A 22,539-nucleotide genomic window follows, 5' to 3' on the forward strand; every position below is an offset into this window, starting at 1 on the left:
ATAATGGTATTTATACCACTAAGATAGAACCTACAGCTCTGCTCTGTATCTCTGTGAGCATCATTCAAGCTAGAGGGATGCCGGCACGTGGAGTGACAAATCAGGTAAAGTACTGGGGCTGGGACAGTAGTTGTGCAGAAAACCTTTCAGAAAACTACTTCAAGAACGATGAGCCCCTTACCTGCCTCACCTCCATAGTAGGTACACCTTTATTCCTTTTTATGAAGCACCTGGTAAAGTCAATTCAGACAGATCAGGAAAGATGATAAATGAAAATCTGTTCAGGCTCATGAGGTTGATGCATCAGTTGATTTATTCTTACAGGCAGTTTAATATAATCCTGTAGAAATATTCCCTGCAGAAGAAAGTTACCTTAAACCCCCTCAATTTATTTAAACATCATTCTCACAAGTGTGAGATGTTGCAAAGCAGTCAGCAGAGTAAAAAGCTCCAAAGAAAAATCATCCCTAATCCTTAGACTGAGTAAATTACATAAAGATGAGAAACCAAAACACTTTAAAAACTTTAATTACCCTTCTGTAATGAATCACAAGTTTAATTCAAGCAATAGTCACCCCCAATGATAAATGTTTTTATTTTCTGCAATGAGTAGCTACAGCCTGAATAGAGGGAGCATCATACACAGTTGTTTTTTCACATCTGTTGCTGCTTCTCTAGTGGCAGGAAACTGGCACAAAATTTGGATGCATTCCATATGAAAAAAATTGAAAATTTTCTGCTTTTCATGCTTGAACTGGACTTGTGAAACCAGATTAATTAGTAGGAAAAATCAGCAACATAACATTTTTTCCTCTGCAGTCCTTAATATCTTATATCTCATTTCTGACTTCAATCATCCACAAAATATGAACTAGTCATAATTCTGGCACAGTATTTTCATCTCCTCATCCTTTAAAGCAGTCATCCCAAGCAGATTTGGAAAGCAAAGAAAATTCCCTCCAAAAACTACTCTCGCTCCCCAGTTCTAAAGAAAGCTCTAAACCACAGATATCTCCACATTGTGGGTGAAATTGAATGATCCCCCAACAAAAGAGCACATTCCCATACCCTGGGACGGAACAAAATTTAGGTTGTTCATGTGATGTTGGCATCTTTATTAATGAAAATTTAAACTCTTGATTTCAACTTTCAGTATTCAAAATCATCAGCAAGAAAAAAAAAATTATACATAACTGAGAACAATGCTTTTCCACAAAATACCCCCCACTCAGATCTCTGATAAGGAATGGCTCCCTGCCCATGGCATGGGGGTTGGAACTAGATGATTTTCAGGTCCCTTCCAACCCAAACCATTCTGTCATGCTATGAATCTCTCTATTTCCAGTTCCCAGGTGATTCTTACTCTCCTTCACAATACTATTCTTCCAGCTGGGTGCTTTAGAGTCTCCACAAACTAAAGACCATCTCCAAAACTGAAAATAAGTTTCCAATACTTTTTCTCTTGTTAACAATATATCCTGGCAAGAGCCATCTTCCTTCTGGCTGGTGCACAGAAAAGAGTTACAAAGAAATATAGACAAGGAGGCATTCCTTCAACAGGCAGTTGAAGACAACTTTTTTTGGTGTATGAACAGAGATTGCTTCTATAATAAAGAGGCAGGAAGAGCACCTTCAAAACTATAATTGTACTCAGGTCTCCTCTTTTAAAAAAACCCCAAACATTTACATGATATTATTCAAAGAATTTGCAATATGATAATTAGATTTTTCTGCAACTTAACTTTCACTCTGTTATGAATTGAAGTGCAAGTTAGATGGGATTTCAACCTTCTTTAAGAAAAAATGCCTTAAACTGTAACTGATTAATTAAAACAGTCATCAAATCTCCTTAGATATGATAGCTATAAAACCAGAGTATCTTTTCATGGTTTATTCCACCCTTTGGAAGAGGCACACCCCCAAAGAACAGCTTATTATGGGGCATGGGAGATGCAAATTTAGCTACTGTGCAAGGCACATCTGCTGTGTGTCTCTATTTGGTTCTTCAGAGATTGTCAACACAACCAGAAACACAGGATTTCAAAACCCATTTCAAAATTTGCAAAAATTAAGTTAGTGGAGCAGAATGGAGAATTTCAGTTAAAAATGCTGCATCACTTTGTCTTATTTAGAGTATCCAACAGCACTGTAGGCACTATTCTAGCAAGTGTGTTTATAAGCAAGACTAATAGCTGTACACAAAATCCTCACAATTGGTTGGGAAAAACACCCTTATTTCTTAAATAAATCTCCCTCATCCTTGCATATTGTATCCTGATGCTTATGTATCAAGTTCAGAATGTAAATACGGCCAGAATAACTGCTACTTGCCTACAATCAACTGTTTGGTACTTTTGTTAACATGATAGTTTCAAACTTCAGCTCCAGTGACAGCACTTCCTATTCATCAAAACTGTGTCCACATAAAATTGATAGAGCATACTGCAGAAACTTCAGGAAAGAACTCTTCAAGAACTGACAGTTAACCGATAGTTAACTGATAATTAATTGTTATCATAATCTATTTTATGGAAAGCCTAATTGATTTTGATTCTTCCTTTCAGTCTTTCAGACAGGGGAAGGGGACTGTCTGTCCATGCATAATTCAGAACAGCCCTTTTGTCTTGCTGTGTGGGATCAGAACCCAATCTCTCAACTGGTTGCTCTGGACTTTGGGAACAATTAACTTCCTGTACAGAGGATGGTTTTGGAGATACCTGAACTGAGAAGCTATTAACATCTTTCTTTAAACTGGTAGTTTTCTTCTTCCCCTTAATTGTAAGGGCTGAGTCACTGTTTGTCCTTTTGCTAGTAACAACACTACTCCATTTCTTTGTAAAACATTTTTTAAACTGGGCAGGGTTCAGTTGCCCTTTCTGCTGCTCATAAATCAGGATTTTATCCACGTGCCCCTCATCACTGTCTTCGCTAGAAGAGCATCTGTTCTGACAGACACTCTTTTTAGAAGAAGCTTTCCAAGTAGTTTCAATACAAGCTTCTTTAATGTGACAGCCAGTTGCATCTGCTGGCTTTTGAGATGCTGGAAGCATGTCACACCCAGGAAGAAGTGTCTCTGTTGTTCGCCCACTGAAGGCTAGAGATGTTGAACTGCTTATGTAAGGGCCTTTTTGCACCACTTCAGCCAGGATGTCAGCTTTTTTGTACTCATCTGGATAGACATGCACGCTGGATTCACTTGCAGAGTTTTCTGAGAGAACATTTTTACTTTCCTGCACTGGTTTATTTAACTGACATGAGGAAGAGACGTAATTCCTACCCAGATGCAATGTTTCTTTTGTTTGTTTAAAACATTTCAAAGACTCCAGTTGCGTTACATCTTCAGACAAAGGCTGTGAGGGAATGGGAGCCTTCTTCAGTATTCGCTCACTTAAAGACCACTCCTGAAGTTGTCCCATAGCATCATTTGAAAACAAATCATCTTCACTGCCTGAATGCATATCAGACTGTGTAACATCAGAATATTCTGAGCTATTTCTTACTGTTTCATGACCTAGTGGATGTGAGTGTTTTATGCATGTGGTTAAGTCAACTGCTGGATCATGGTCATCACCCCCACGGGCTAGTGAAGTGCTGAAGGAGGTTCCTTTCCCATCAGTACTGCTCAGCTGCAGACCAGCTGGTACAGAGGATGATATCTCTGAATATTTAGTGCTTTGTGAGGGCACAGATGAGTCAGCAAGAGCAGCTGATGCTGGCATGTGAACTGCTGTTAGGCAGGAAGCTGCAGCTAATGCTGCATCTTTTGATCCAGTACTTCTCTGCTGGGTCTGGTCTTCTGAGGGAGCTTTTGTATTTGACATGGAGTGTTTCACAGGAAGAATTCTGTTTGTCGGCTTTAAATTAATTTGAGACAGAAGATTGGTAACTTCATCACAAGCATTTGGTAATTCCTTTCCTTCTGGTCTGTTTTTCCTTTCTGAAAAAAAAAATAAAAAGTGCACTTTGAATAGCACATAAATCACAGTTCAAGTTTCTTAGTGCTAAAGTATAGAATAGTAAGATTAAAGCATAGTCCTTGCAAGGTATCACGACCTCATCTTGTTTTGGCAGGATATTGTTCAGGAGTGGAAGAAATGTTTTCTGCTTTTTTGCATTCTGGCAAGACCCAAAAATTCATAAGAAATAAGCTTCTGGACTTACTTTTCTGTTTCTTCTGAAGAACTTCTGACTTTTCCTCTTGATAGAGGGCAACAATATCAGGATAAGCAGCCTGAAACAAAGACTCTTCTTCTACTGTGACTACAAACAACTCCACAGGCTCATCTTCTGGATCAACATAATGCTCTGAAAAAATAATGAATGTACTTTTGATATGAATATACACACATCAAAGCAGGGAATGAAAAACCAAACAGCACAGATTTGAGTACAAAGAATAGTATGATAATTGAGATTTACCTACAAGTGAAGTTTTTTTCTTCCTGCCAGTGTCCTGGTACAAATGGACACACTACAGGGAGGAGTCTGGCAGCATAGAAAATTTTCTAGCTAGTAAATAGTGACAGCTTCAGGTAAATAGTGAAATAAAGTATGAAATACACAGTTCAGATCTTATTAACATGTACCAGAAAAAGTAGCTGAAGACTGAGACCCTTGCTTTCTAGGTGCTTTTTTTCCCTCTTTAAAGCATTGCTTTTACTTTCAGGGTATGTGAAATTTGATGCACATTTTCTGTTGTTTCCAGAGAACAGTTTCCAATCTCACCCACATTTTACTGCCTCAGAGTGCTGCCAAACTCTTGTCCTCTTTAAAGCTTGATTTTACCTTTTTCTATGAACTGTTCTGTCCCATAATGTACACAGAAATCAGACCCACCTGGTTTTTGCCATTCAATTTCAAAACAAGGAATTCCATTTTTAATACGTGTCTTAACAATCCTGTAAGAAGAGAAAGTCCATTAAATGATCGAAATCTAGACTTGAATACAAACATATTTCAATATTCTAATTTGGAATGATTCAGAGAAAAAAATCTTCTCGTGAAACTGAGATTACTACACCTTTTAAAAAAATACACTACTCTGTATACAGTGAAATTTGGACTACAGACTTGAGCCCTGAAACATTTTTATTTCTTTTAACACTCATAAGACCATTTACACAAAATAAAAAAGCGCTTCTGTAACAGACAAACATAATGCAGACTTCTACAAACATCAGGTTTAGTATCTTCAGCTGACCTGCCTGAAACGCAGATCCTGCTTGACCAACCTGATCTCCTTCTTTGACTGGGTGACCCACTCAAGGGGATAAGGGAAAGGCTGTGGATGTCATCTGCCTAGACTTTAGTAAAACATTTGATGCCATTTCCCACAGCTTTCTCCGGAGGAAACTGGCTGCTCATGGCTGGGATAGGTGCACTGGGTTAAGAACTGTTTGGATGGTAAGGCCCAGAGAAGGGTGGTGAGTGGAGTTACCTCCAGCTGGAGGCCAATCACTGCTGGGGCTCCCCAGGGGTCAATACTGGGGCCAGTCTTATTTAATGTCTTTATCAGCGATCTGGATGAGGGGATCAAGGTCACCCTCAGCCAGTTCACAGATGACACCAAGTTGAGTGGGAGTGTTGATCTGCTGGAGGGCAGGAAGGGTCTGCAGAAGGATCTGGACAGGCTGCATTGATGCTGAGGCCAATGGTGTGAGGTTCAACAAGGCCGAGTGCCAGGTCTCACCCTGGGGTCACAACAACCCCTGCAGTGCTACAGGCTGGGGAAGAGTGGCTGGCAAGTGACCAAGAGGAAAAGGATCTGGAGGTGTTGGTCAACAGCAGCTGAACACGAGCCAGGTGTGCCGAGGTGGCCAAGGAGGCCAATGGCACCTGGCCTATATCAGCAATAGTGTGGCCAGCGGGACCAGGGCAGTGACAGTCCCCCTGTACTTGGTGGCACTGGTGAGGCCACACCTCAAATCCTGTGTCCATTTCTGGGCCCCTCACCACAAGAAGGGGTGGTACTGGAGGGGCTGAAGTGCGTGCAGGGAAGGACAATGGAAGTGATGAAGGGTCTGGAGCACAAGTATGAAAGGAGCAGCTGAGGAAGCTGGAGGTGTTTAGTCCAGGGGCACCTTACGGCTCTCTGCAACTGCCTGAAAGGAGGTTGCAGCCAGGTGGGGGTCAGTCTCTTCTCTCAAGTACAAGTGATAAGACAAAGGAAACGGCCTAAGCTGTACCAGGGGAGGACTGGATTGGATAGTAAGAAAAATTTCTTCACGGAGAGGGCTGTCAAACATTGGAACAAACTGCCCAGGGAAGTGGTTGAACCATCATCCCCAGAGATGTGTAGATGTGGCACTGAGGGACATGGTTTAGTGATGGACTTGTCAGTGTCAGGTTAATGGTTGGACTTCTCCAAATTAAATGATTCTCTGATTTTAAGATACTAATGGCAGAGAAAGCTGTGGCCCTGGACAGTAATTTTTTGAATGACCAGAAAGGGTCATTTATATCTTTTGTGTGAGAACATGAGGAGAGAGAGAACTTGAACTGACCAGGGACAGCCACTATGAGATTTTTCTAAAGACTATCTACATCCCAGTTTAGTAGGTTCCTGTGTGTGAAGAGTAGGATCATGCTGATCCTGCTGAACCCTTACTGCATTTTTAAACACTTGTTAACAAAAGAAATCTTTGAGAGTACGCATTGTCTTTTAAACTCTTGAGACACTAAAAAGTGTTATAAACAGAGAATGCCAATGAGTTCATTCATCGAGGTAAATGCTGGTAATTTATCTTGCCAATCTATTTAAAAAGCATCCCCCAACCAGTCTCCCCATTCTTTTGAAAGGTAACGCTGAATAGAACAGCATCTCTGGAAGTAATAATTCAAGACTATGATGCATCAACCCAGAAGAGATACTATCACACCACTATTGACTGTCCTCCTACAATTAATGTCTAAAAATCTTGACCAGCATGGAAAAACTACTAACCTTGTTCCAACAAAAGAATTAGGGGAGCAGAGGGAATTTGGGTTTCATTTGAGAAATGAAACCATCAGATAAAGTTAAAGTCACAATTCCCTTCACACAGTGAAGTTCAGATCTGCTAAGAGATACTATAGATTCTAGAAGTTTACTTAAGTTTAAGAAAAGATTAGATCATTAAAAAAATAAATTACATTGAGGGCTGATAGAATAAGAAAATACTAATTACAACTCAGAAAATTCCTGAGTAACAGAAACCTGGATGGTGGGAATTATTATTCTGGGAGAACATAATTACATGCTTATCTTGCTTTTTTCCCCTGCATGTCCATTTTTAGTAACAGTATACTTGGCCATTTTTACATTCCTAAATGCAGCAGTCCTCAATGAAATGTTGTTTTTGACACATAATACAATGACAGCTGGTAGGTCTGATAAGCAATCAGAGACTATGACTGAATCTGCAGATGCTCATTTCTAAGCCTGAGCTCTTACTTTGAGACACAGAATTGAATTAAACTTCTGCTAAGAACCTGAGCAGAGGACCTAGGCAGATCCAAGGAAGAGGAACAAGGAGCAAGCATAGAACACAAGCACTGCCAGTTAGAATGAAAGGAAACTTTTCTATGTATTTATTACTTTGTGCAGCAGTAGTAGGATTGGTGCACTGATGTGAATTTTTAACCTCTATTCAAAACAAGCAGAAAGTTTGAAACAAAGATGGAAAAAAACCTTGTGGTTTTGCTCTGTCAGCAGAAGTAAACATATTAAGTTCAAGTAATCAAGCTACATTACCGTATTGCCTGCAGCTGCTTTGAGTCAATGTATCCAGATTTTCTCTGGATCATATCATAACATGTCAACAGTCCTAACAGCTTCTTACAAGCATAATGTTTGGTCCATTCCATTTTTTCTGAAGCAAATATCTGTTCATATACAAAAAAACCCAAAAACAAACTTTAAACCTTTCTTTATTTTGTTAGATATCATGCTTAGACAGTTATGTAGTTGGGACACCAGAATAAATAATTAAAATACCTGGGGTGCTTTTATACATTAGTGTAATGCCCAGTGATACCTCTCTGCCAAGGGAGGGAACAGCCATCCCTACCAGGGCACATTCATCAGCTGTCAGTAACAAGCCAAGGGAACAGTTGTGTGGTGGCAGCAGAAGGGATAAGACAGTTGTTAAACACCTTGTCAGACTCACATCAGCTCTGCAAGGAGCTGTGAAAGTTAGAGATTTCACATGTGAGAGAATGAACATGGACTCTCATTAAAGCCACATTGTTTAACTGTGGTCTACTATACTACCCATAACTCTTACACTGCCATCAATCCCAAAAAATGAAACACCGTAAGGGATCTGATTTTGCCAATAAAACCAAGTAAAAAGTCTTCCTAGAAAACAATGCTAATGTGCATATATTAATACCCTCACCCCCTTCCAGTAATATATTGGACAATGAAAAACAAACACAAATGAGCTTTCTCTTCATTCCACTTTTCTATCCACCTATTTACAGCAACTGATTTTTTCCAAAGTCTTCAATTTTAGGCTTTCAGAACAGTGAGGTATACTAAGATGTTGTAGCAAGATTCTTTAAGTCTTATTTAAAGTAAAATTACCAATGAATATCACAATTATCACAGATGCCTTCCTTAGTAATAAACAAAAGGCTACAAAGCAGAATATCCAATATTTTGTTATATACCTGAAAGGACAATAAATTTGGCCTTCGACATTCCTTTATGCTGATCAATTTGTTCTTGTTTACAAGAAACTCTTGGATAACCTTGAGATAAAACATAAAAGAGACAGCTTAGGAAAGGGCAGAAAACTGAAATTTCAACTAATCGATTAAAAAAATTTAAGTAGGCTTGTTTGTTACCTCAGAGAATGGAAAGCCCTCACAACTCTTGGCTTTTCTGCAGGTAAAACAAATGTGTTAGGTACTGAAGGCAAATGGGAAAAATGTAGACTATAAATGCTCACCCTGCACACAAATGCAGGGAAAAGCAGTTAAATTTTCAGGCCATTCCTACTTTCTGATACTGTCCTCCACTGCATTTCCTTGTTTCACTCGCTCCAACTGATGCCATGCACAAGGGCAGCAGTGTTTGGAGTCACTGGGTTTGCAGCATCTCACAGTTTCACAGAATTTACATCCATTGTGCTCATGTTCCTTGTAAGATCCTGTAGCAACAGACACATGAAGTGAGGAGAAAAGGGCTTTCCAAAATCTCCAAACCTATAAAGTCAGTATCACAAATATAAAGCTCAGAACACGTATGAATCCGATGTGAATAGCAGTTGTAAGCAGATCTGAGTGCAATAGCTGCATTTGTGGATCTACAGTAAAAACTGAAAACGACATGCAGGCTTCTATTTTCCTGAAGACTTTTTCCCTCAACAGTTCCAGATCTTAAGCTGACAAGTTATTATCTAAAAACTACAGAAGTAACGTGTGATAACCTGGAAAACACATGTAAGTAATATATTTGAATCACGCTTCTCCTTTGCCAAATGATGGGTTTGGATGAGTTCACTGATCAAAGAGATGATACCAAAATGAAGGCCCTTGGGATTAATTTCTTTTTAAGAAAACACTGCTGCAAACCTCATCAATGCTAATGAGATTAGGTTCTCTTGATGTAGGACCAATTCAGGCAACAAAAGAAATAGCTGCTGAGCAGTATAGAGTATAACATGCTTTCTTTACTGATCATATTAAGAAGGTAAATATCTGGGATCCCACAACAGCATTGTGATAACGTTCCATCTGCTGCCAACTAGTTTCACATTTGAAAAAAAGTAGACCCAAGCCTTAAAAGTGTTAATATAAGGGTACATATATACAACATTGAAAATGTGAAGATGGAAGCTGAAAAGCATTTTTATTTCTAGTAGTAAAAAACCCCACAACCCAATAAAACAAAGAAAATCCATCACCCTCACCCTATAACAAAAAGTAAACAATTAGGCTAAAAGTACAACTCAACTCTTTTCACACTGACCTGGATGATGGCACTCTGAACAGTGAATTACCCTTTTAACAACCAAAGGTGGATTATCATCACACTGAAATTGTTCCTTCCACTGCTCAAACCTAAAAGGATGATGTTAAAAGGATCAAGAAATATTTTTAACTTTCACATTTGAAACACTGAAAAATAATCTCTTTATACTTCTCAAGCATCTATCCAAGAAACAGTTTTCCAACCTATGAAACAGGGTTCTTTTAAGTACATTATATTGGATTTCTAGTATTGACACACACATTATGATAACAAACACAGAAAGCACTTGGTATCTCAAATCCTTATTCACAACCCAATTAAAAGTCTCTCATCAGTCCCTACAACTTTCACTCCAATATATCAACATATACCTGCTAGGTAAAGAGCTAGGAGCCAGCTGATGTTTAAAACAAGTAAAAGACTTGCTGAGCAAAACACCCAACTCCTTTAGCAAACACAAGGTAAGGAATGTGGTAATATCACCCTTAAATTAAAGTATTACAAATATTGTCCTGGAGCTGAAGTACATACTACTTAGTCTTCAAATAAAAATGTACTTACGTAACTTTCCATTTTACCTTTGCAGTAAGTTTTGACCTCGCAGAGTTTCAATTAACTTTAAAGCTTGTTCCTTCCCAACTCCTGGAACCCCCTACAGAGAAACACAAAACATTATTTAATTACAAACAAAATATACATATTTGCACAAAAACATCTTTATAACATTATGTAGAGAAATGACAAAAAGCGATTCCAGATGTTGAAAATAAATTGAGAAAAATATTTTTGACCAAGTTCTAAGGGCAGAGAAGGCGACAAATTACAGCTGTACTGCCAGTGTAACACACAAGCTGTTCTTATGCTCAACAGCACCCTAGATAAAACAAGGCAAAGAACGAAGGAGAAAGTAGTAATAAAATAGAAGATTCAGACTAGAGAAGTTACAGTGAAGTGGTGAAACACTGGCACAGGTTGCCCAGAGAGGTGGTGGATGCCCCATTCTGGAAACATTCAAAGGTCAGGTTGGAATGGGGCTCTGAGTGACCTGGTTTAACTGAAGATGTCCCTGCTCAGTACAGGGGAGTTGGACTAAGTGAATTTCAGAGGTGCTTTCTGACCCAAATTCAGTCTATGATGTAAAACACACATACTGCTTTCCAGTTCTTCTTTCCATCTTTACCCTATTTTGCCAAGAATCAGTAAAGCATATATATTACAGTATATATAAAGATTGTATTGAGTGTACTTCCTACATCATCATTACAAATAGATCTATACTTGTTCAGCTGTAATGGCAGAACTGAATACATGCAACCACAGAAAATAAATCTACATTCCAAACCAAGTCCTCATTGGACTACAGTCAGTCATTCAAGTAGAATCAGATATTCAGCTTCTGCAAGGAAAGCATTGTTTTGATGTATTTTCAACAAAATAAGTGCAATTATAGCATGATATTCTCATTTACCTGTTCTTCCAGTCTCCATTCCCAAAGCACTCCTGTAATTCAGCTTTCCTTATAAGTTTCTGTCTTCATCTACTTTGCTGAGCTGCAATAACTCAAAGGACCTATCTGACATAATTGTGACACTTTAGGACTATATAAGAACCTGGCATTCCAGGAGCAGCTTTGGCACAATAACCACTGATTATCCACTGTTTTTTTTTACTCCCTCTCTTTACACAGTAGTAACAAACTATTTAAAGATTCCTATAACAGAAGCAAAATTTAAAAAAAAAAACCCAAAACAAACGTCCCTGCAAAAATAATGAAAGGTGTGTGTTTTTCCAGCAGTATCAGTTGTTTAAAGGACAGTTTTATCAAACTGGGACACAATTACTTAAGAATAACTAGATATCCACTGTAAGCCTGACTGGGAGCAACCACTGCCTGAAGTCACTACATGATAAAGTGTACAGAAATCAAGTTTCATCCCACTTCTTTTCCCTTTCAAATAGCATTACAATAGCTTCTGTTCAAAGTCTCAAAAAAGAATTCAAGAGTTTACAGGAAAGAAAGAAAGAAAAAAGGGGAGAAGTAATGAGTGAGATTCCTCTCGATTAATTAGAGAGACTTTCAAAGATGACTTCTAATTGTTTGTAAATTATATATTTACAAACAATGGAACAGGAATACATCCAAATTGCATCCAGAACCGCCTTTACTAATAACTATAGCTCAAAACCATCACTACTAAGTCCTCCAAACAGCACAGACAAAGCCATTTTTTCTCATTTTCCACGGCTACTCTGCCAGGGATGCACTTGTATATGATTTGTTACAAAGCATCCTCACAAACAATGGAGTTCTCACACTCTGGCTCAATGTAATCAGCATCTGAACTTTTGCCTTCACTTCCATTATAAGAAAGGTTTGGAACAATACAAAACAGTCTTAGAAAGACTGATGTTCATGAACCATTTTGAATATCTTTAGCCTTTCACAAATAGAATTTACAGCGACTTACTACACATATTCTACTGGATCTCAGTAATCTGGCATTGCATACAGCTTTGCCAGCATACGCATCCCCCTTGATACACTTTGTTGTTTTTCAAGACAGTGTAAGCACCTAATAAAAAATAATTATATTGCTTACCTTTGGAAGATAATCACAGCCCAGAAGAACTGCTAGCCCAATCAAAGATTCTCTGTCACAACCAAGTTTCTCCTTAATAGAGGACATTGTGTAACAGTCAAGATGCGGATCCTGCAAGAGAAATTTATTGCACGTTATTTCTGTTACATCAGGGAAGGAACTGTCCTGAGTCACGTTCAGTTGTGATTGCTTACTCACCCCTATTCATGCACACCAAAGGAATCTTTGAAGAGTAGAGGGACTCAAAACCAAAATGAAAACTTGATTAACATGAATCAAAACATAGGCCATCGCCTCTTCCTCAAAAATGACAAAAAAAATCCCCACACAAACCAACAACCCAAAGTGATCCATTTTTCTAGAACAGATGACCCTGACAGGCACACACTCACGAATTATTGTTTTATGCTTATTTATATAAGTAACTAAGTACAGCTGAAAGACTGTGCTTGCCTTCATTGTTGGTGATAAATTGCAAAGAGGCGGAATGAAGGAACCAGGTCAAGGAAGAACTCAAACATGGCGTCTCTAAAGCAAATAACCTTCCATCAACTTTAACTATTTTTTAAAGAGTTAGTAGTTTTTTTAAAAATTTGTAGTGCACTTCTTTTGTTCTATTGATTTTCTCATATCTCTGAAGTATTTTCTCAACAAGTCTTTTAGATGAACACTATAAATTACAGAAATTTGGGCTAGCCTTTCACCAGTTCTGGAAAATTGTATTCTTAACAAATGAACACTTCAGCTCAAGGCCATAAATTATTTAGGTTTTTGAATGACCACAACAATTGATGTACAATCCCTACCCTATTCATGTTCAATAGGGATGAACAGAATTAATTACAAGTATATTCATATTAAAATGAACCTGTAAGATGCAAGGGAACTTTAATTAGACCTAGGAGGCTGACCACTCCCATATGACCTAAGGGTAAAATTTCTAAGAAGCAACTACTTCACTCAACTTCTCCACTGTAAAGAAGGAAACAGGAAAAGTTTGCTATTTAGCTTTATGAGAGACACCACAGGGTACTACAAACACAGGCAATATTACCCTGGTCTCGGTCATTTTGCTCTCCTAGCCAATACAAGAATTACCAATGAATCAAATTTATTCTAAACAAACCCAGCTACTGTAAGGTAAGTTTAATAACATCTAAGCATTTTTTTTCAAGTCCCTTTCTTTCTGTATATGTTTCTATAATGAGTCTATAGCAAGGACGGGAACAGGGTGAGGTACATTACCTTAGCACTCATGGCAAAGTTCCTATAAACTGTTTGAGCTCCATACAAGAAAACATCTCCATCATTGGTAATGCAGCCATCAACATGTCCTTTTGCATTTAGGTATGCACACATTGCCTCTGCTTCTCCAGCTGCTTGAACCCAAGGGACACCTAAACACTCCAGCAGTTCAAGACACTAAAAGAAGGAAGACAAAAGGAAAGACACTGAATGCTGAGCTATTAAATTCAGTTATTAGCATGCATTTTCTCAGACACAAGTGCATATAAAAACTGCTAGTGTTGCACTGCCTATGTAACACTACATCAATGAAAGCACTAATTCAGCAAAAATAGTTTAGTTTCTTGTAACAATGAAAAGTAAATGTGCACAAAGAGCTAAGTATTAACTACAGGACTTGAACACAGCATGATTAATGGGCACCCCTTCACAAAAACCTTTTCATTGTAAATAGATATTCAGGATGTTTTCAGAAGAAGTGTAGCAAAGGAGTATTTATCTTTGTGAAGCAATGCTGCTCAGTCAAGAAGTAATGCTGAGCCAGAACAGACATCTTCCAACAGGTGCCAAACTCCCCAAGAATATCAAGCACTAAAGTATGATGCTGTCATCCTACCAAGACTGGGGCACTGTATAAGACACATCAATACATACTTACAAATTTCAGAGAAAATAATTTTTTAGAATTTAAGAATAAACATGAATTGGTATATACAGTGTAGTGAAGCCCTGAATATCCATAAATTCCACTTCATAAAATTCTGAATAGACAAAAATGCTTAACGGGAGTGGGAGGATACAAAGAAGTATGGATATCAACACCATAAAAGAACAGTAAAGTTAAATTTTGCAATAAATGCTCAATTATGGTTGTCAGTCACAACAGCACAACATGCATGGGAACATGTTGAATGAGAAAATTATTCTGACACTGTTTCTCTTCTACAACACTTAATAGATACTGTGAGGCCTGCCTTCAAAGGTGCACATTCCTTCAAACCTCAAAATATTGTTTACATTTGCTGTGAATAAAGCTGTGAGAGACCGAAACGTTAGGGGTTAATGACTCAAACAATTGGCCATTTGCAAAAGTAGCAGGTGCTGTGCTGAGGCCAGGTTTGCACCCCCCAGCTGAAGAGGAGAGTTTTTGGGTGTGTGCTGGTGAAATCTCTGATCCAGTATGACAGAAGGGGGGCACACCCACCATGGGAGGATGACCACAACAAACCAACCTTTGTTTAGCAACAAGCTGGTTTTTGAGCTGGGTGAGGCCAAAAATAAATAGATCCTGTGAGGTGGGATAATGCTTTTTATCGTTCTGATTTCCTCCCTTACACAACTGGCTCAACGTAAAAGATGTACAGACCAGTCTTTCAGTGTCATTTCACCCTAATCTGCCCCAAAGGATCGGGATCTATTAACAAGAACCTCAGTTACCTGGCCTTCAGGGATGGGTTGTAACAAATGCTACTAATTATTTCAGGTTCCTGTATTTAATTTGATTAAGATTTCTTTCTATCACAATAAAAATACTTAAACACTCAGTTCCTCACCTCTTTTAACATGGCTTTAAATAAAGATCTCCCTGTTCTTGCAGCTCCAACTTTCTTTGAAGGTCCATAGCGCATCTCATTCCTCTTGCTCATGGTGTCTGCTTTCAACCTGGGGGCCTCTCCTTCCATGACAAACACTAGTTTAATTCCCATTGATGTAAAGAAAGAGAACCGAAAAAATAGGTTTCTGCAATAAAGCAAAGTGATCCATAAGCTGTACTATTTGTAAAGCCTGATTTCTTCAGACATTTTCCTTATATCCCTTATATTTTCCTGAGCCTACCTCTGGAAAAATCCTAGCATTGTCTTCACCTCTTATGGTTTTCTCACCCCCAAGATAAACAAAGCCTTGATCTATATTCCTGTCTTTGGTTGAAGTTGTCATACTATGAAATTCTAGCAGCTTTACAAAATCCCAAGAAAATACCACTAAAGGACAGGAAAGATCTTTTCTGGGCATAAAGATGTAAGCAAACTTAAAAGGCTTAATAAAAAAACATTCAATATCCAAAATCTGCTTCCAAACACATATTTACATTGATTCTTTTATATCAAATATTAATCCCAAATCTATCAATACAGGTACATCTGAAGGGGTGCCTGAATGCTGTGGTATTGGACAGACTTACAGATACCATTACCATGCCAGTTTATTTCATATGCAAAACAGCACCACAGATGGGTGGGATTTTACAAGGCTGCAGTAATAAATATTTGGACTACAACAGTAAAATTAACAGAAGTCATATCAAACAGCATATGCTTTCACCAGTAATTCCAGTATCACCCTTTCAAAAGGAGTAGATCAAACATTTATATCTCTTTGACTAACATAGAGAGACGATTACTCTAGATTTAATTTTACAGTTACTACTGGCAAAAAACAGTAAGCTGGTCTTTTGAGGTTAGTTCTATTTTCACAAATGATGTAAAAAAAAATCAATCAATACACTAAGTTACTCGAAAACACAAATTCTCAAAAAAAATGCACTGATGAAAATTGATGTATATTTTCATTTTTGTCAGCACTGTATGTGGAAAACAGCAGTTGAAGTTATAGATGCTTAGATATGCTCATTCCTTGGGTGAGTAATTTAAATTAAAAATATACATTTTCTTCAAGATTGGTCAAATGCCTGAAGAATGACTTAAACATATTTAATTCAACATGGCAGTCAACTCAGAATGAACTTCAAACCCTTTACATATGTAGCATAAGTAATAACTGAATCAAAACACCAGTCATCTGAATTTCAGAGCTACTCTTAGAACTCTTTCGAGTAAGTAGCATATTTAAAATATACACCTCCAAGACTTTTGGCTCGAAAAATTTATATGGATATCATACCTGAGATGTGGCTTGGTAACTACTCCAATCATCTTTTTAACAGTCTGTGCTTCACAAACCCACAAGCTTAAATCAACAGCAAGTGTTTTCCCTCTGAGACTACTCAGGTTGACAGGCTGTCTCACAGGCTCAAGGATTTGCCACAGATAAGTCACTCCCATAGTTTCAGCTTCCTTGTTGTCAGAATGCAGATTTTAGCTGTGAAGACCAAACAAAATAAGTTTCAGAATATGACATGAAGTATTATGAATGTGAGGTTCTGAAAATAAATATGTTTGTCATTACCAGTTCTACTTTTATTATCCAAGAACACTTGCAACCAAGTCTTCTAAGTGCAGTGACTCCAGTTCATAGATAGTTTATTACTAAATACCTTCTTTGGATTGAACAGTTGCATTACTAGTAAGCTGAACAGAAAAAAAAAAAAACTCGGTTGAGGAAAAGAAAAAAATAAACAATGAAGAAATACTAATTTCCAAGTTTCATGTGTCCCTTACATACACACAACCCAAGTTTAATTTAAAAAACACTGGATTCTTGAAGGAATTACTTCCTGATTTGAGGTAGGATTCACATTAAAATTTTCTGTTCAAACAGAAGTAGCTTACAGCTATTTGAGGAATATTTACAATGACAACAGAATTTAAACTTTCCTTGCATTCCAAGATGATACAAGAAGGGTCAAGACCCAGAGATTCTGGCTGGGGAAATTCAAGCCAGAGTTCAGAAAAGAATGACGGTATTGCAGTGGCTGCTCACAGGTTGCAGACATTTTTAGCATCCAGCTGGCATACTGTCCCACTGCTTTAATCCAATGCTGGTGGAAGCCTCTCTGAGCAGGGAATCAGCAGTGATTGGCACTGAAATTTGGGACGAGAACTCCAATGTAGTACCAGTAAGAAGGCATTACTTTATTCTGGCCCTGGATGCCTGGGGAATAGCTCCGCCCAACAAACCCAACATGCACGCCTGGCTCAGGATGGCGCACCTCTTTCTTATCCAGGGATATCAACATTCATCAGAAAATTGTTATGTTTCTGAACAAATTATATACTTAAGGCAGGCACAGAACCCAAATTTACTACTTCAGGCAATCACAGAGCCCTTAAACAGGATTGGGCCAACACAACATGATGACCTCTGACTGTCCCTTCCAACAGAAGTTTTGACATTTGTAACACTGTGATTGGAGAGAAACACCAGTGCCTATGTTTTATTGTGTCAATTTTGGTATCGTGCAACTAGCCCTACCTATAATGCATGCTAGTTGAAAACATACACCCACTATGCAGTATATTTCTTTACCTTACTTAACTTTACTTATACAGCTCCACTCTCCATGGTACCCCATTAATGCACTCAATTTCTTCTGTTTTCCTTACTCTTCTGGTTTTCACACCTTGCCGGTTTTACACAAGGCCTCTAGTATATACTCTGCTTTCTCCCCTCACAATACCAATTAATTCCTGCACTGTCTTACTGTACAAAGTTTGTCTCATGCTTATTTTCTCTCTTCTCCCCCAAAACTAGAATATAAAAATCAAACAAAACATGGAATGTTTTTTCTTTGTGATTTTGACACTACTGTATACTCAGATAAACTAAAATGCTCCTTTGAATAAATCAGACTAGATGACATACCTGCTCTCAGAGATCTGCTTAAGACACATGAGGAGCTAATCCACTGTGTGGTCGCTCATATTTAACACCACAGTCTGTCAGAACAGCCAGCCTTTGGAGGGCACATTCTTTAATACTCTAATTTGGCTTTAAAGCAAGGCAGCTATTCAATTCCAGATTGTTTTTAAACCAAGTCCTCATGCTAAGATTTACTTTCAACAGAATTTAGGCCTCTAATCCATTTCTTTACTACAATCACTCAACCTCATTGTAGTTGTATGCATACAGAGCATAATGGATTGCTTGTGTTGTTATACGTCAAGCCATACAATAAGTTAAAAACACAAAGTAAGCATACAAATACAATTTCTTGAAGTCCAGGATGAACAATTTCCCTGATGCACAGGGGAGATACCCATCCAAACCTTCCCAAAAGGCAAGCACAATAAGAAGAAGACAATAATAAGAAGAAGACTCAGCTTCACTGAGAGAACACCTAACAAAAAAGGGAGTTGCCTTTTTGGTGTTATCATTTGGTTTCTGCCAGTCTGCATCAATACAATTTCTTAAAAAACAACTGTGCTAGTTTTAGTTTCTAAATATTGTTATGGAGTGTCACATGGCAGTTAATGGGATAGACAAATACACTGCAAACACCCTACATTCCATTAGATTACAAATTTTAAAAAAGTATGTAAGTTGAAAAAAAAAAATGGCTGACTTTTTCATTGTAATAAAGTATAGCTATTTGAGGACTTAAGTTTCTCATATCCCATTGAATATATATCTAAGGGTGAGTTATGAAAGCCTGCCAAGACCTACCAGTCTTTGCTATCTTTGAGTCTATTTTGTAAAATACTTAAATTCGGATTCTGAATACAAATAGCTCAACTACTCTTAATATGAATGATCTGTGTACTCGGACTTTATTTATGAACTTCGTTCACCACAAGCCTCCAACCCCAAAGAGATGCCAACTTCCACAGAAGCAAGACTGAACTTGATTTATTTTCATATAATTAGAAATTACTGAAGATCATTAACAGTAAACATTAACACCCCTCTACAAAACCTTCTCAATGTCTCTTTAGATCAGAATGTGCTAAAGCTATAAAGCTTTTATGTTTTATATCGTGTTTTAGGACTACATTCTGCTCTACTAAGTTTTTTACACAGCCAGAAAAGCCAGTTACTTAAAAATAACTACAGAAAGCATTTAACGCTGAAATTCAATTCATACAAACATACTTTCACACATTGCCAAGGTAATTTGCAAAGACCGCCATGCATATGCTTTACGTCTCACCCGGAGGCCTTTAAAAAGGAGGAAAAACAGGCGGAGGAAAAGAGAAGAGGAGAAGGAAAAACACGGCTGAGGAAACACGAAAGCCCAGACGTTTTTACCAACTCTCCTCCTCTCTCTTTCGGCGCTACCCCAGCACAGCTTTGCCAATAAACCTGCGCACCCAAAGGACAGCAGTAGCGTGCTCCAGCATCTGCAGCTTCCTCCTCAAACGCCTACGGATTTTTCCCGCTGGATGAACACAAGCCCGAGCACGAAGCGCCCGGACGCGCGGGCTCCCCGCGCGCAGCGTTTGAAGCTCCCGCCCCGCTGCGCCAGCGCTCCCCGCGCACCGCGCCCACAGGAACAGGCGTGCCCGAGCTCCCCGCGGGGTGCTCAGCCTCGGCTCGGGAGCGGGTCCGCCTCCGCTGGGACTCACAGCCCGGTGCGAGGCCGCCGAGCTCGGTCGGACCCGCTCTACAGGAGCGACGGCTCCGCCCCCCCACACCCGAAAATGGCGCGCGCACGGAAACGGGCCCCGCGGGACCGGAGCGCGCAGGCGCCGCGCTCGCGGCGGCCGCTCTTCCGCCCGTTGCGGCTCGTCCCGCCCCGTTCGCTCCGCCGTGCAGGGATCGGGAGCTGTCCCAGGTAACGCGGCGCGGAGCAGGCGAGGGGCGAAGGGAGGGGAGAGAAGGGACGGGTGACCCGTGCCGGGCGAGCGTCCTGGCGAGCGTCCTGGCGGGCGCTGTCCGGGCGCGCACCCGCTGTCTGGACAGCTGGGAGGGAGAGGGGGCGGCCTGGCGGCCGCAAGGCGGAGCAACGGCTGCCGCCCGCTCCTCCCGCTGCTCCCGGCCCGGCGCCAGGGTTGCTGTCGCAGGTGGCTCTGCGGGGCCAGTTAGCGGCCGGAGCTGGCGTTTGTCACCCGCTGCCTAGCTTGGGTGCCCCACCGGGTGTGAGCGCTCTCCCCGGGTGCCCACCTCTGCCGGCGGAGAGCAGGAGCGGCGGCCGCCCGGGCGTCCCCGCCGCCAAGGGACCCGTGTCTCTTTTCTAGGGGGTGGGGGATCCTTCCGGGCCGTGCGGTGTTGGTAAAAGCAACAGGTAATCGTGGACTCGGGGGATTTCTGCCCCTCTTTCGTTTTCGTTGTCCGTAGAGGAGGCGGAGCTGCCCTCTGTGCCGCAGTGCAGTTCTGGGCTCTTCAACACAAGGGAGAGATGGAGTGATGGAGCTCCTGGAGCGGGTCCAGTGGAGGGCTGTGAAAGATGATTAAGGGACTGAATCATGTCTCTTATGAGGAAAAGGGTGAGGGAGTTAGGCCTGTTCGGCTTCGAGAAAAGATTACTGAGAGGGGACCTCAATCTCTCTAAGTAAAGGGAGCGTGTCAAGAGGATGGACCAGGCTCTCCTTGGTGGTGCCGAGCAGTAAGACAAGGGGCAACAGGCAGAAACTGATGTACAGAAAGTTCCACCTGAACATGAGGAGGAATATCTTTACCGTGCAGGTGACCATGAACTGGAACAGATTGCCCAGAGAGCCTGTGGAGTCTCCCTTACTGGAGATACTCAAGAACCGCCTGGACACAATCCTGTGCCACGTGCTCTGGGATGACCCTGCTTGAGCAGGGAGGTTGGACCAGATGACCCCCTGTACTTCCTTCCAGCCTTACCCATTTCTGTGATGCTGTGGGTCAGGCAGTGCTTTTCCAGTGTTTAGATGGGATTGTATAGGCTTATGCACTGGCTGCAAGTATATTAGGAGAGGAGTCGTGAACGTCGGACATGTAGCCTAATGTGGAACATCTGGCTTGGATAGTCCCAAAAAATGTAGAGCACCCCATGCCTGTGTATGAGGCTGGGCTTCTGCCTTCAGCCCTCTGGAATATCTCCCCTTTAAGTACAACAGATAGTGTTGTACTGCTTTCATTATTATTAACTGCTAGTGTTAATTTGTAATTTTATTGAAATTTTTGTGATTGTTAAATGTAGCGTGCTATACATCAGCTAAAGATCTCAAGTATTTTCTTCCTCTTCTGCCCTTTGCTTCTTCCTATACCTTGTGTTCATCCTGCCATAGGTCTGTTCTGGTGTCTTTGCTTTACCTCTGTTTTGCCAGCTGGATGAAAGGCAGGGTTATAGCTGGGCTCAGTCCAGGGTGTTTAAAATGGATGTCCCACAAGATGGGGACACCTTCTTACCTTACACCAGGCCAGTGAAGGCTGCTAGAAAGCCATTGGTATGGGTTTGGTGACAGCAGGTTGGATCTGTCACCTCTGGATGAGGCCAGCTGTGACCAGCCAGGTGGGGAAAAGGGAAACAGTTGTGGAACTCCATTGCAGTGAATACTGTGGAAAGATAGGCCATTGATAAAGTTGGAACATGGGTGAACATCAGTGGATGCAGCCTCTGCCTTCCTATCTTTTCATGTGTACAGGGTAAGTACTTTTCTGCTATAACATGCAGCAGTCTTTGTAGTTTTATACAGGACATTTGGGGCTTGCATTTTTCTTTCGTGCTCTCATTATATGCGTAATTTGTCATAATTTGCAGGGATTCTTTGATTGTTTTTGTAATTGAATGTCTTGCCTTTATTTGCTCCCAATTATAGGAACAGTTTTTATTCCTAACTGTATTCTCTTATGTTCCATGATAGTGAAGTTTATTTTCTTTATTAAATCAGTACTCTTGATTTCTCTTCCTGAGTGACAGTTGGATTCTAGTTTGAATTATTGACTCTGTCATCACAAATTTCTGTTAACATAGTCCTACTTTTTATTGCAATATACTGAAGTATATTTTATACTTCAGTTTTTAAATGTGATGCCTGGTCCGTTAAAAAAATCCTTTGTTAACATTTGTCAATAATGACCATTGTTGGCTTCTTAGTAATCTATTACATATTTTAATATGCATTGATGTATGTTTTTGCCAGTTTAATT

At 40.0% G+C, this 22,539-nt stretch overlaps 2 protein-coding genes across 8 annotated transcripts in view; one reads left to right on the forward strand and one right to left on the reverse strand.

Moving 5' to 3' along the window:
- Positions 1–290: 290 nt before the first annotated feature.
- On the reverse strand, positions 291–20,111 carry GEN1 (GEN1 Holliday junction 5' flap endonuclease). 4 transcript variants are annotated; one of them, XM_042032924.1, is made up of 15 exons: positions 19,791–20,111; positions 16,990–17,111; positions 16,705–16,902; positions 15,357–15,543; positions 13,804–13,980; positions 12,559–12,669; positions 10,537–10,610; positions 9,956–10,047; positions 8,984–9,134; positions 8,830–8,866; positions 8,653–8,733; positions 7,733–7,863; positions 4,837–4,898; positions 4,162–4,305; positions 291–3,937 (listed from the first exon to the last, which is right to left on the reverse strand). In XM_042032924.1, the coding sequence occupies exons 3-15, from the start codon at positions 16,863–16,865 to the stop codon at positions 2,538–2,540; spliced, it is 2,808 nt and encodes a 935-aa protein (XP_041888858.1). In that variant the 5' UTR covers positions 16,866–16,902; positions 16,990–17,111; positions 19,791–20,111; the 3' UTR covers positions 291–2,537. The 4 variants fall into 4 exon arrangements, with proteins under 4 accessions (XP_041888858.1, XP_041888859.1, XP_041888860.1 ...); XM_042032925.1 differs by lacking the exon at positions 16,990–17,111; XM_042032926.1 differs by lacking the exon at positions 19,791–20,111 and having other exon boundaries at positions 16,990–19,784.
- Positions 20,112–20,170: 59 nt separating this feature from the next.
- SMC6 (structural maintenance of chromosomes 6) overlaps positions 20,171–22,539 on the forward strand; it is a 40,968-nt gene continuing 38,599 nt past the window's right edge. Inside the window, exon 1 of one of the 4 annotated variants that reach the window (XM_042032920.1) lies at positions 20,171–20,254. The gene's annotated coding sequence lies outside the window, so the exon portion shown is untranslated. Of the gene's footprint in view, positions 20,255–20,454; positions 20,705–20,735; positions 22,036–22,539 lie in introns of those variants that run through there. The other 3 variants (XM_042032923.1, XM_042032922.1, XM_042032921.1) reach the window with 3 other exon arrangements.

This window comes from Corvus kubaryi, unplaced genomic scaffold (genome assembly GCF_017639235.1).
Source record: "Corvus kubaryi isolate FWS band 111438036 unplaced genomic scaffold, C.kubaryi_AGA036_p1.0 37354, whole genome shotgun sequence".
In the NCBI taxonomy this organism is placed as follows: Eukaryota; Metazoa; Chordata; class Aves; order Passeriformes; family Corvidae; genus Corvus; species Corvus kubaryi.